A 14432-nucleotide genomic window follows, 5' to 3' on the forward strand; every position below is an offset into this window, starting at 1 on the left:
CAGGCGTCTAGAGAAGCTGGTGCTGGGATTTGAACGCAGCCCTCTCTGGCCCGGAAGCCCAAGCTGGCATGATTGCCAAGCATCTTCTCCTCACCTCCTCAAGGAAGAATGGAACCCAGTGCTTGGCCAGAGAGGACCCCATGGTGTAATAAGATGAACCCTAAAGAAGGCTTGGATCCCAGAAAACCTTCTATTTATGAATCCTCACCTTCTATTCCTGAGAGTCTCCGGTACCTTTGGGTCCAGTGCCCCAGTGGCAGAGGAAGAAGGGGTGCAAGGCAATCCCCAAGAGCAGAGACAAGTGCCCATGTGGTTTTATTTAAGAAGAGATTTTATTTAATATCTATATGGGGTTCATGTTGCTTTTACCTTGAGTAAAAATTCTCTAGAGGGTATAGGGCTAATCTGACTGCTGAAACTGAAAAGTAAATGCATCTTCCTGGAGAAGGAGCGCTGTCTTTGGGGCCAAGGGCGGACAGCTGGCCTGGAGCTAGGGGCGAGCTCCCTGCATCAGAGGGGCCGACTTCATGAGTCGGGGTCAGGGACCCTGACCTTACCAGGTCCTACGAGCAGAGTCACTCTCCTGGAACTCTGCGGAGTGTGAAGTGTGGCCAGGGGACTCCCCCAAGCCCCGTGGCCAAGACTGGGGGCCTCTCGCAGGAACCCAGCAGAGTCAGTGGGCTCTGTGTTGTAGGAGAAGGGGGCAAAAGTCCTGGTCAAGTAAGAGCTCCCTGAGGGCGACTAGGAGCAGAGGATGTTGGGGAAGTATTGGTAGTCGAGGGTTGTAGCTTCTTAGGTTCCTCTTGAGGCAGTAGACGAGCTTCCGGTCACAGGTGCAGAGCTGCATCTGGCAGAGGGGCCCATATTCTGCAAACAGGACACCAAAGGCACAATGAGAAGGGGAACGGGGGCTCCACCAACACTGCCTCCTGGGCTTGCTTCTATCCTCAGCAGACTCCCCGGTCTGCGTCCTGCCCCGGGAGGCTCTCCGTCCGATGAGGGAGGCACAGCTTCCACACTGGGAAATGCACGATCTGATGGAAGCGGCCTAGCTGCTGCCCCGGGACAAGTTTTCGACCCAGGGAGCACAGCCCCTGCCCTCTGGGAGTTCCCACCCAGTCTGACGGTAGAGACACGTTCTCTCCCTTTGGACATTCCCACTCTGACGGTGGAGACAGCCTCTGCCAGGGAGGAAGTCCAGTCCTCAAGGAGGAGACACGGTCCCCAGAAGGAGTTTCGCGAACTCAGACGGACCTGAGCTTGAATCCCAGCTCTAGCCGTGCGCGCTGGCAAGGCTCTGAATTCTAGTTTCCTCACTCGTAAAATGGGAAGAACGAACACACTCCAAAAGGTATTTGGGGGAGCAAGTGAGAGGAAGCATGCAAAGCATTTGGCACCTGGGGAATGCTCCGCCTGCGAGGTTTCAGCCCTTCCCCAGAGGTCAGATATACCCACGATAATCCTGCCCCTGCTGCCCCTCCTGCCCCCAGCTCTGCCCTCCCAGATATGGGCCGGGCCGGCTGACCCCGGGGACAGCTGAGCTCAGAACCAGCAAAGACCCAGGCTCTATCAGTGGCCTGAAGGGGAAGCCCCAGCCTTACCACAGGTGACCAGTCCCTGTGCAAATCTGTATTTGTAGGACTGTGTCCGGATGTGGCAGCCTTTCTCCTCCAGCCACCCGTAGCAGCGATCATGCACCCAACAGCACCTGCCAACGCAAGAGATGTAGATCCTGGACGGAAGGGGCACGTCACATTAGCGGGGGGCAGCTAGGTGGGTGCGCTCTGGCAAAGAGAGAATCTAGGGGTATGGTTGAGCACTTCTCTGCTCTTCCGCTGGGGCCCCTGCCACTGGCTAGTGGTTCACTCACCTGCTCTCTCCCTCGGGGTCACTGTGAGCCTACTTTTCCCAGCCTCACTTGTGAGTGGCTGTGGCCACACAACTAGGTTCTGGCGGGGGCATAATGGTCAGAAGTGATGTCCACCACTTCCAGACCTACCCATGAAACCCTCCCACACTGTCCTCTTCTTTCTCTCATTCCCTGTCTCTCAGGTAGATGGAGATGACCCAGCAGAAGACTCTGAGGGCACAGGGGATGGCAGAGCCACAAGATGGAAGGAACCTGGGTCCGGACATTAATATGTGAGTCACAAGGAACTGTGATGTGAGCAAAAAATAAACTTCCAGTGTGTTAGGTGTGGAAGATGGCACTTTTTAAAAGTTGATTTATAGAAAAATAGAGAAGTGGTATAGAGTGTTCCTTTGTACCCCACACCCAGTTTTTCCCATTATCAACATCTTCTATTAGGTGTTACAATTAACAAACCTGATATTGATATCATAGATTAAATAACTAATCAGCTAAATCATGATGCACCACTATTGATTCCTTAATTGTAAAAAGTCCCTAGTTTATTTAGATTTGCTTAGTTTTTACTTAATGTCCTTTTCTATTTAAGGATCCTATCCAGGACACCTCATTACACTTAGTTGTCAAGTCTCTTTAGTCTCCTCTTGGCTGTGACAGTATCTCACATTTTCCTTGTTTTTGATGACCTTGACAGTTTTGAGGAGAGCCGGGCTCGTATTTTGTAGGATGGCTCTCTATGGGATTTGTCTGATGTTTTTCTCATGATAAGACTGGGGCTATGGGTTTATCTTGCTGCTCTAATCACTCTAGCTTTGGCCACTGGGAGCCCTTCCAGTTGGCTCTTGTGCTCCCTGACCTATCCCTATCTATGCGGGAGGTGGTTCTTTTGAATACTTCCTTATCTTTTGGGCTCACATGAAACTCCAGGCTCCTCCTATATATTTTCTGTCCTGGTCCTAGAATCAGCCATGTCTCCAAGGAGCCTTGGTTCATTGTTTTGGAGAATGGTGTTAGAGACCAGATCTGGGCACTGGAAGTTGCTTATTGCTCCTGGATGTTGTTTCTTCTAGGTCCTCTCAGCTGAGAGAGCAAAAACTGTGTCCATATTAACCCGTGTTAGTAAATACATCTGTACCTATTTCTGTATGTAACTACCTGCCTCTATATTAAGCTAAACAAGAGTTCATACTGACATCTCCACCTCTAATCCATCACCGCAGGGAGAGAACTCCCCTTCCAGCAGTGGAAAACTTGGCTCCCGCCATCTCCCATCCACTTGCCTCATGGCCCCATTCCATTATCCACATCAGGTATCTCAGAATTTCCCAAAGTACAATCTCTTTTGCTCACATGTTCTAGAACTTTGACACTTCCCAATCAAGAAATGGAATCTAGGTCCCTTTCCTCTCAATGCCTTTGTGACTGCCTCCACCAAGTGACACCATAGAATTTCTGAGGCTAGACCCTTTTGCCCTGCAACCTTGGGACACTCACTCTTAGGGAATCCAGCAGTCACTGTGCTGTGGGGAAGTCCCAACAGCCTTGGAGAGGCCTAAGTGAGAGGAACCGAGCCCCCCAACCCCTCTCTAGCCTCAGCTGAGCTTCCAGCCAGCAGCCAGCCACGAGAGTGAGCCATCTGGAAACTGGATGGTCCGGCCTCATTCAAGCTGCCCAAGTTGAAGCCAGGGGTAGGGGTGGGGGGGTGGGGGGCAGGGACAAGCCATCCTGCCAAGCCCTACCCAAAGGGCCAATTCTGAGCAAAATAAATGATCATGCTCACTCTAAGCCATTACATTTTGGGGTGATGTGTTATGTAGCAATAGAACAACTGACACATTAGGTTACTGAGAAGTTACTAGATGTCTCTTGAGCAAGTCAGCTAACCTCCCTGGCACGCAGTTTTCTTGCCAATAAAGTGGCACTTTGATACTCCTCTTCCAGAACTGACGCGGAATTATGTGAGATAATGCGGGTGCAGAGGCTGAGTGCAAAGGATAATCATGATGACCAGCTCACCAATCGGTGCCATCTTTGGGGGTCCCCCGACCGCCCCAGCCACAGTAGCAGCCATAGAAGCCATAGTTCGTCAGGGCGCTCTTCCCAGTCACCTTCTCAATCATAGACTTGAGGTCCAGCAAGCCTCCTGGCACAGCACGCACACCTGGAAGGCAGACCACGGCTCTGGGTGAACACACTTGCCCCACATGAACCTGCCCCTTCTCCTGCCCTGCGGCTTGCGGAAACCCGGGTGTCTCCTCCTTATTCTCCCCATTAGTGGGACAGGACCGAGAAAGGGGAGGGCATGCAGAAGAGCTACAAGTCTGGACTCGGAGAATGTGAGAACATGGGTTCAAATCCTGCCTCTGCTGCTCATTCTCAGCACAATGTGTCACTTCATCTCTTAAAGCCTCCTGCCTCTTCGTCTGCAAATGGGGGTGAGAGGCTAAAGTGAGTGCCTACATTTTGGAGCTATTCTGAGGGTTAAAATGAGAGGACATGTGTGAATTTTGAGCACAAGCGGCAGACACATAGTGAATGACTGAGAAATATTAAGTGTAATTAATATGGTAGCTGTAGGAAGCAGGCAGACAGGTGCTTCCTGTCTCTCCTGACGATGGGCACCTCCCTCCCCGCAAATAACACCATCTAGAACATCAGGCCCAGAACCTTTAGCAGGGTGGGATCCTCCCAGATCATAGAAGCCAGCTACCTCACCTTCCAGATTGGGAGACAATAGTTTGGAAGGAAAGGTTCAGGGTTTCACAGGGAGCCAGGGACTCCCTCCTCCCACTAGGCTTCCCACCCTCGGTGAGTCTCAGGGATCTGGCAAGACATCAGAGATTAGGACAGCTGTTGGGGGTTGTGTACACGGTCATGGGGCTCCCCTGTGCTGTGCATTTACCTCCAGCTGGGAGATGGCAGCAGGTAGGGCGTGTGTTGAAAACCCAGGCCAGGGATGCCTGGGTGGCTCAGTGGTTGAGCACCTGCCTTTGGCTCAGGGCATGATCCAAGGGTCCTGGGATCGACTCCCACATCAGGCTCCCCACAGGGAGCCTGCTTCTCCCTCTGCCTGTGTCTCTGCCTCTCTCTGTGTCTCTCATGAATAAATAAATAAAATCTTTTTTAAAAGGAAGGAAAAGAAAGAAAGAAAAGAAAAGAAAAGAAAAGAAAGAAAAGAAAAGAAAAGAAAAGAAAAAGAAAAAGAAAAAGAAAAAGAAAAAGAAAAAGAAAAAGAAAGAAAAGAAAAGAAAAGAAAAGAAAAGAAAAAAAGAAAAGAAGACCCAGGCCAGCCTCAGCAGAGAATGACCCAGGAACCACGGGATGGAATAGTTACTTATGAGGGTCTAGTTTTTCATTTGGGCCTCATTTTGTTTTGTTTTGCACCAAAGTAAAAAATATGCTTCTCACATTTGCAAGCCACATTTGGTCCACGTCACACAATCACCTCTCTACCTATCACCATCTAAAATCATGCCACAGCCCCACCAGTTGGCTAAATGTCATCCCGTGTCACAGATGAGGAGACAGAGGCTCAGAGAGGCAAAGGCTCTTGCTGATGCCCACATAGGAAGTGCAGAGCCGAGATTCAAGATCAAGTCTCAACAACCTCCAAGACTAGCCTCCTTTCCACTACTCTACTGTTCCTGGGGATAGAAGGTCACAAGTTCAGAGGTCATGGGACCAGCACTTACAACAAGCCAGTAACCAAGCCAGTGTGAGAAGGCCGTTCATCTCCAGGGTTCTGGAAGAGAAAATGCATCCCATGACATGCCTCTCAGGAGACGCATCCGGACCCCACCCCTGGGTTCCCGCCAGGCCTCACCCTCTCCTGTTGGGCAGCACAAAGGCGACCTTAGTTGGAAAAGGGGCAAAAACCTCAAGGAGTTGATCCTGGGGGGTCCCTTGGAGCCAAAGAGCACTCGTGGGGTATGGTCCCCAGTAGAGGCAGGAGTGGACTTTCCCACCACAGATGCCCCAGCACAACTGCCCCCTCCGCAGGCAATGGCTAAAATAGGCAGAGGTTTCCTAATGGAGATTTGGTGGCACAGGCGACAGGCAGGAATTGACACAAGCTGGACGTGGCCCTTAATGAAGGACGCAAGGACCAAGTAGGGAGGAAAGAAGCCAGGATGGAGGGAGTGATGGGGTCAGGGTGGGAGGCAGAGGGAAGCAGATGATGCTAAGTCCTCTGTTCTTTCATCTCTCGGCCCTGGCTGCCGGTTGTCAAGGATGTTTGACCTGCTGGTGTCTGGGGGGGGAGGGGGTGCCAGAAGCGAGGCGGCTTCACCCCTCTGTCCCAGCACCGAGAGTAGGGCCTGGCCCGGAGTGGGGCCTCCGGAAGGAAGCACCAGCAGCCCCATGTAAGCAGCCTTCAGGGCCTTGCTGTGGCTTTGTGGGTCCCGGGCACTTTCGCCTTCATGGGCCCCTTCCTCCAAAAAAAAAAAATTATTTTAAGTTATATCTTACAACTGTGTTGGTATGGAAACAAATATGATCCAGGCGGGATGTAGTATGATATATCCATTACGATTCTATTCATTTTTTTCCCCTGATTCTAAAACAATTAGATTTAAAACATTTCTATGAGCTCCAAGTACTGTGTCTACGTAAAGAATAAGTCAACCCTGGGTATTCATGAGGGCTCCCAAGAGTAGATATCACTGCTCCCATTTTTCCCAGCAGAGAAATGGAGGATCAAAGACCTCATGGAACTTGCCAGAAGCCAGGCAGCTTGTAAGAAGTGGAGGAAGGGTTCAACCCCAGGCCTGTGCACCTCTCACCTGCCCAGCACAGCCTCCCTTCTCTGAGGGGTGACTTGCCTTTGAGCCTCGGAGCTCTACTCCGCGGGCCTGGAGACCCCAGCTTCCCTCTCCAGCACCTGCCTTCGGCAAACACATGAATCACCGGCCTTGACTCCCGAAAAATCACACCCAGGAGGCAGAGGAAATTCCATGCGGCTTGGGCCAGCGCCTGATTCTAACTTGGCCTCTCGGGGGTTCCTTACCGGTGCTGTCTGCTTCCCTTCCCTCTCTGGATCCCAAGGTCCGTGTTTATCCACAGCTGCTCAGCGGCTGATGGTCTGCCAAGGTTCCCCCGTCGGTGCCCGGCTGTCTCTGATCCCTGGGTTCAGTGGTCACTCGTGCGACGCTCTGCCCCGAGCCCCTGGCACCCCCGGGCCCTGGCTCCAAGCACAACACCTCCGCTCCCCGGGGCTCCGGCTGCGGGCGGGCCTCTCCGTGCCTGCCCTTTGTCCAGCAGCTCCTCTGAGTTCCAAGAACATTCCTGAGGGTTCTGTCCACCCGTGGCCTCGCCTCGGGGGCTCCAACCGACCAGGGGACATGGCTCCAGACCCTACCCCTTCCACACCGGTCATCCCCGGCCTCTTCTCAGAGCCACAACAGGAGGAAGAGGCCAGCCGCCAAGCCCGGGCACCCGCAGTGTGCCAGGATCTGTCCCCTGTCTCTGTAAGCCTGCCGGGCACCCTGGCAGGTGGCGGTTGTTAGACCTGCTGCTACCGTGTCTGTCCCTTCCATACTCATTTGTTGAACGAGGGGAGGGTAGTTGTTGATCTCACAGATGGAGAAACTGAGGAAGGGGAGGTGAGCTGCCCAACTGTGCAGCCCAGGGCTGCGGACCTACTCTGCTCCACTGCCAGCCCCTGTGTACTATTCGTGGGGTACCTTTTCCGTATTTGATGAGACTTTGATGTCCCATGGGGACCTTTGAGGGGGGTGCTGGGAAGACACAGCCCCTCCCAGGAGTAGCTAATTCCTAGCGATAACAAAACTCCCCAGGGACAAGGCTTTCTTATGTGCAAACCAGCCAGTCCCGAACTTGCCCCCCAACCCCCTGTCTAACTCTCCTGCTCCCAGCCAATCTCTCCCCTGCCCTAAATCACCCCAGGGCCAGAAGCAGACTGCTAGGGACCTAGGGACCCACCACCCCTGCAGCCTGGAGTCTGCGGAAATCCTCCGAGCTGGTCAGGCCCAAGATGTTTGCCCCCTGCCTGGCCTTTCCCACAGAAAACACAAGAGAGGCTCCGGGCACAGTTTGGCTCTCGTTTCTTCCACCTCCGGATCAACAACCCCGGTGCTTCCCCGTGTGGCCCCGCACGGTGTGACCCCACATGTGTGGCGTGTCCCCTTCTCCCAGAAACTGTAAGTCACAGACTGTCTTCTCCATGGCAACCAGCTCCTGGCCTTACCGTACCTGCCTGAATCGAACCAAAATCCCAGGCGCATTTCTGAGCACCTTGGGCCGGGGCCGTCGGTGCAGGGAACAGCATGAGGCCCCATGGAAGGGGGCTCCGAGAAAGATTGCAGAGAGGTCTCAGCGAGGAGGTGACAGAAGCAGGGACACAGCCAACTTAGGGGCTGGAAAGTGGCCCATCGGTGGAGCTCAGAGCCGGCCCCCAGGAGAAGGATGTGGGATTGGCTATTTTTATCAAGCAACCACAGAGGGCAATGAGCACGGCGGCGAGATAATTTTGGAGTAAAGTGGTGGCTGAGGTCATGGGAGGTGGAGAGAGTGGAGACAGACAGCCTAACGGAAGCATGAAAGAGTGGGGGCCAGGAGTGGCTGGGTCCCTGGAGGGACAGAGCCCCCCCCCCCCCGCCTCCATGCTCCAGGACCCCCAGGTCAGATCTCCGGCCACAGGGGACGGACAGCATCAAGCCCGCTGCACAACAGGCACACGAGAGACCTCCCCTCCATCTGGGGGGGAGGCTCTGGGGGGGTCAGGGGCCTCCTCTCCCAGCCCCTCTCCCTCCCTGCACCCTGCACACCCCCACACCTCCAAGCCAGGCAGTCCCCAGATGCGGTTCCTCACCAGGGAGCCCTTCTCTCCGCCCCGCTGCAGGAGAGGCAGGCGCTGGGCCCACGGGTTTTAAAGGCCTCTCTGCCCGCCTCCCACGTCCTGCCTGGGCCGCCTCCAGGCGTCCGATGTCTCACATAGGAGCCCTGCTTCTCCCCCCGAGACCCCAGGGGACTCTCTGCCTCTCTGTGTTCTAAAGCAGCGATTCCCTGAGCGTGTCACAGTTCCTCGGGTGAGTTCCAGGAGAGACACAGAGGAGGGTCTGGCCTGGGCCACCCATGGTCCAGGGTTCCCCACCAGGGACCGGAGAGCTGGAATCCCCCTCCAGGGCAGCCCCCCTCCCCCTGCCACTGCGTGTCTCTATCGAGCCCTCCAGCCCACGGCTCCTCCGTTGGGCTCGACTCTGGGGCAGCCAGGTGGCCCCCCCCAACTCTGTCCTCGCCCTCTTCCTGTTGTTCCTCACCTGCCAACCCTCTCCGTCCACGCTGCCGGGTTCCTGGGGTGGGGAGACCCTGGAGCCCGTGAAGCCCCACTCTGGGGATGTTGTGAAATGTCCCTGGAGCTGGCTCCTCCCTTTTGGCACCTGAACTCCTTACGGAATTCCTGCATTCCTTCCCTCTGGGAAGGAGAGCCCACCAGGCTGGCAGTGGGAGCCACGCCGGCTGGAGTCCCCACTCAGCCACCCAGGAGCTGTGTGACTCCGGACAAGTCACCACACCTCTGTTTGTTCCTGTGATCCAGGAGAATAATGACTCCCGGCCGCCCCAGAGGCCCACGATGAGGCACCTGCTGTGTGAAATAAGGCCGGGGGGCACCTGGCTCAGTGGGTGAGCATCTGCCTTTGGCTCAGGGCTTGATCCCGGGCTCCTGGCATGGAGCCTGCTTTTCCCTCTGCCTCTCCGTGTCTCTCGTGAGTAAATAAATAAAAAAAGACTTTTTAAAAATAAATAAAATAAGGCCAAATGGGGAGGTGCGTGGTGCAGGGGGTCGACATCACATAATGTAGATGAGCTTCAGGCTGCAAGTGCAAGCTACATCTCCTCCGGGCTGGCTGTGCCCGGCCTGCCTCACAGAGTCCTTGTTAGGATAAAGCGAATGAGCGCATTTATGACAGAGCAGTGGCCAAACAATGCCAGTAAGTAAATGAAGAGTAACCTTCTAGCGTGTCTTGAGGAGCACAGACAACCGTTATTAGGCTCTGTTCTCCACTCTCTCCATCCCGAGCCCCGCCCGTCCCTGACCCCCCTGTGCACACACTTTTCTGAGATGTGCGTGTGAGCTCCTTCTCCTCCCCCTTGGCTTCTTTTCTCCCCTCACGGCAAACTTAGGAGCCCTTCTCCTCCTGAGACCTAATGGCTGGGCACCCCACAAAACCCTGTGAGCCCCAGTTCTATACAGAAAGTACCTACTAGTGTCTCCTACATGCAAGATGCCAGTGGGGTTGGGGTCCATCGTGAACAAGACAGAGGTCCGGCCCCCCACACTTGCCCTCGGGTTCAGGGGACAGATAGTAAAGCACCAAGTAAATCCACGATACGTCCCTGGGTGGGGGGGGATCTCCTCTCTATTCTGTATCAACTTTTCTCCTTCCCCACCAGGTCCTTCCTCCGCCTACAGACACTCACAGGCCTCACCATCCTAAACCAAACAAGAGGAAATGTCCCTGCCTCCTCAGACCTGTCTCTCCAGATTTTTTTTCCCCTCTCAAAGCCACATTTCTGGACAGAGAAGCCTCCAGCTGCTCATCACCCACTTCCATCCAAACACTCTGCCACCTGAACCCGCCGCTGTGTCCCTGCACGGGCTCCCAGGGATCCCCCCAAACTTGGGCTTCACCCCACGACCCTCTCCCTCTCCAGCCTTGCGAGGCCACACTCGGCCATCCGTCCTCCGCAGCTCACCCCCACCTCCATCCGGCCCCCACATGCGGGGTCTGCCCCCCGAGTCTGCTCCTCTCTTTCTCTCCCCCTCTCCTGGGGTGAGCTCGGCCGAGTTCCGGGATTGAGGGCTCATTTTATGCAGATATCCAGAGGCTAGCCCGGCCAAGCAGAACCTGGCATGAGCTTTGACACAACAGTGTCACTCCCTGAACAAACGGTTGAGTACTGGAAGGAGGAGGAGGTTCGGTGCCAGGTCCAAGAGTCTGGGCTTCACGTCAGACAGAACTGGATTCATATCTAGGTGTCACCTCCGACTACCGGTGTCCCCTGGCCTCCTCGAGTCTCGCTTTTACCACCATCTGTAGACCAGGACAGTGATGGAACCGGCTTCATTCTAGAGTTGTGATCACTCAATGAAGCGATGCAGACAGAGAGGCTCAGCACAGTGCCCGGCACCCCATGGGTGCTCGGGAATCATAACTGTTATAAATATCAATGCTGTATGTCACTGCACTAAACTGAGAGCCCCCCGAGGGTAGGCACTGCGTCTGCTTCACCTCTGTACTCCTGGCACTTGGCACACAGTAGGTGCTAAGTTAGGTTTGCCGAGCGAATGCATGATGACTCTGGCTCTAGCTTCATACCCATGGCCCCAGCCCACACTTCAAATATAATAATTAAATATATATGTACAATCATTACAATCCAAATACCTGCCACGTAGGGTAGCTCAGTGTCCTGCAGGAACCCCAGGACCAAACTCATCGTCTCCCCCACAGCCCAGCCCCTGTCAACTCCCCTCTCCCCAGTAAGGGATCCAGTCATTCACACTCCAGGGATTAAATTGTCCCGACCACATCCACCCCCATTGAGTAGAAGACTCTTGAGGGCAGGATCCTTCTCTGATTCATTTCTGACCCCAGCACCTGGAGCAACATCTGACACCTGGTAGGCCCTCAAGAAATATCTGTGTAATAAATTAATCCTCTCATAATCATGCTTGTTCTCCGGCACTTGCTGTGTCCATTTTCTACAGGCTCGTCAGAGCTGAAGCCCCACTGAGGGCAGCCAGACACACTTGGACACCCTCTCCTCCCGAGACCAGAGCTGCCGAAGTGCTCTCGGCCTCATCAGAGGAGGATCTGCTGCCCCCCAGGAGGCTGGCACATAGAGCAGGATTGCCTAGAGCTCACTGGCAGGTGGGCCATATGGAGGCCCCCTGACTCCTCCCTCCACAAGAAGCTTGCTGATCTCTGGAATGTTGTAGAACTCATCACACATCTAGCCTCTTCCAGCACTTCCAAGTGGAGGGAGTTTCAAGGCTGACCAATTGGGAAGGAAGGAGAGAGGAACTCCATACTGTGCCGCCGGCACAAGGCAAGTTCACCGATGGGGATCTTGAATCCTCACAAAATCTTAGAGGGCATCGGGACCCCATTCTAAGTAAGGAAACTGAGGGGCAGATGTTAGGTGGCCTACAGAAGGCAGACCCGCAACCTAAAGCCTGGCCTGTCACCCCAGGTCCACGTTCTTGCCACTCCACAAAGAGATTGACGCCCAATAAAGATCTAAGGATTGTGATTTTCACAGGACCCCTGACCAAAGTGTCACATGACTTCCTCATACTCTAGATGGAGAAGTGAAAGCTGAGCTATAGTCAGAGCTCATAATTCTCAATAATTGCTTAATGAGTGGAACTGGGTCTTTGGTTATAAACTTATAGCCCTGAGCTAAATGCAGCCCTAGGAAGTCCTATGCTTGTCCTACTCAGTGACTTTCAAAATGTTGAAATCAGTTGGTAACGTGGAAGTATTAAGAGATCTCAGACAGGGGATCCCTGGATGGTTCCGCGGTTTAGCGCCTGCCTTTGGCCCAGGGCGCAATCCTGAAGTCCTGGGGTCGAGTCCTGCGTCATGCTCCCGGCATGGAGCCTGCTCTCCCTCTGCCTGTGTCTCTGCCTCTGTGTGTGTGTGTGTGTCTCTCATGAATAAATAAATAAAATCTTTAAAAAAAAGAGAGAGAGAGAGAGAGAGAGAGAGATCTCAGACAAAAATCCAGATTTCCAGCTTCTCTCTTTCTTCTCTGGTGATCCCGGCTCTGGATTCCTACATGGCAACAGCTGGCCAGAGTGGAGAAGTACCTGCCCCCTTCAACTGGACACAAGTTTAGCTTTGCCCTGGTCTCCACCGCTCCTTATTGTCTTATCCCCCACGTGCTTCCTTGCTGCTCCCTGCCTGGAGCACCCTCTAGTGGCCTGTCCTAGAACTCAGGCTTGAGTCCTATCCTCTCCGCCCCGGCAGCACCAATGGGACAGCGAATGTGTCTTGAGAGCAGAGATCATCTCCTGTGCAAACCTGCGTTTCAGGTGCTGAGCTCAACGCCAAGCACATAGCAGTTGCTCAGTAAATGTACACTAAGGGCACCTGTCCCAGGACGAGGAGATCACGGAGGGCTTTCTAGAAGAAAAGGCACCTGCATTGAATCTTTAAAAGCAGGTTGAGGAAAAAGGAACCCTTGTACACTGTTGGTAGGAGTGTGAAATGGCACAGTTGCTGGAAAACAGCATGGTGATTCCTTCAAAAATTAGAGGTAGAATCACCATATGACCCAGCAGTCCCATCGGTGGGTATGTACCCAAAAATTTAAAGCAGGGTCTCTTGAGACGCCTGGGTGGCTCAGTGGTTGGGTGTCTGCCTTTGGCTCAGGACGTGATCCCGGGGTCCTGAGATCGAGTCCTGCATTGGGCTCCCTGCAGGAAGCCTGCTTCTCCCTCTGCCTGTGTCTCTGCCTCTCCCTCTATGCCTCTCTCATGAATAAATAAATAAAATCTTTAGAAAAAAATTTAAAGCTGGGTCTCAAAGAGATATCTGTACACTCGTGTTGATAGCAGCATTATTCACAACAGCTTAAGTGTGGAAACAACCCAAGGGTCTATCAACAAGTGAATGGATAAATAAAAGGCGGTATATACATCCTATATACATACAAGTGGAAGGTTATCCAGCCCTAAAAGGGAAGGAAATTCTGATGCTACAACTTGGCTGGACCTTGAGCGCATTACACGAAGTGAAATAAGCCAGTCGTAAAAGCACAGATATTGTACAATTTCACTTTATAGGAGACACTCAGAGTAATCAACATCATAGAAACAGAAAATGGAATGGGGGTGGTGGTGCCAGGGGACAGGAGAAAGGATAGAGAGTTAGCTTTTAATGGGAACAGACTCTCAGCTTTACAAGATGAAGAGTTCTGGAGATGGATGGTGATGGTGGTTACACAACATCATAAATGTATTTAATACCACTGAACCGTACATTTAATATGGTTAAGATGGTAAATTTGAGGTTGTGTGTCTTGTACCACAATAAAAAAAAATAGAAAAAAGGGACACCTGGGTGGCTCAGCAGTTGAGCATCTGCCTGGGCGTGATCCTAGGGTCCTGGGATCGAGTCCACATCGGGCTCCCTGGGGGAGCCTGCTTCTCCCTCTACCCGTGTCTCTGCCTCTCTCTGTGTGTCTCTCATGAATAAACAAAATCTTTTTTAAAAAACTGGAAAAAACAGAATGGATGAGAGTTCACCAGGCAAGGATGCAAGGAAGGGCATCCCAGGTGGAAGGAGCCACCTACGTGGGCATTGTCACGCTGGCTCATTTGGGGGGCTACAAATGGACAAGGTAGCTGAGGGCATTAGGCAGTGATGTTCGAGTAACTATTTAATAGCTGGCTCTTGGAGGGGGAGACGAGCCCTGACTTGTAACATCTGCCCATTGCTGTGCTGTAAGCACTCGCATGTGGGCAATCTCACGCTCCTAACAACGTCAATGGATGCAGGGAGATGTACCCGGAGCAGCACACCACGGGGTAAGG

At 53.3% G+C, this 14432-nt stretch overlaps 1 protein-coding gene across 1 annotated transcript; it reads right to left on the reverse strand.

Annotated features, from left to right (window-relative positions):
- Positions 1–310: 310 nt before the first annotated feature.
- PLA2G5 (phospholipase A2 group V) lies at positions 311–8544 on the reverse strand. The gene is given in 6 exon segments (XM_038531769.1): positions 311–774; positions 776–867; positions 1602–1708; positions 3887–4031; positions 5563–5612; positions 8081–8544. Coding segments are annotated over 6 exon segments (888 nt in total). The 5' UTR covers positions 8542–8544; the 3' UTR covers positions 311–741.
- Positions 8545–14432: the final 5888 nt, after the last annotated feature.

This window comes from Canis lupus, chromosome 2, assembly GCF_011100685.1.
Source record: "Canis lupus familiaris isolate Mischka breed German Shepherd chromosome 2, alternate assembly UU_Cfam_GSD_1.0, whole genome shotgun sequence".
In the NCBI taxonomy this organism is placed as follows: Eukaryota; Metazoa; Chordata; class Mammalia; order Carnivora; family Canidae; genus Canis; species Canis lupus.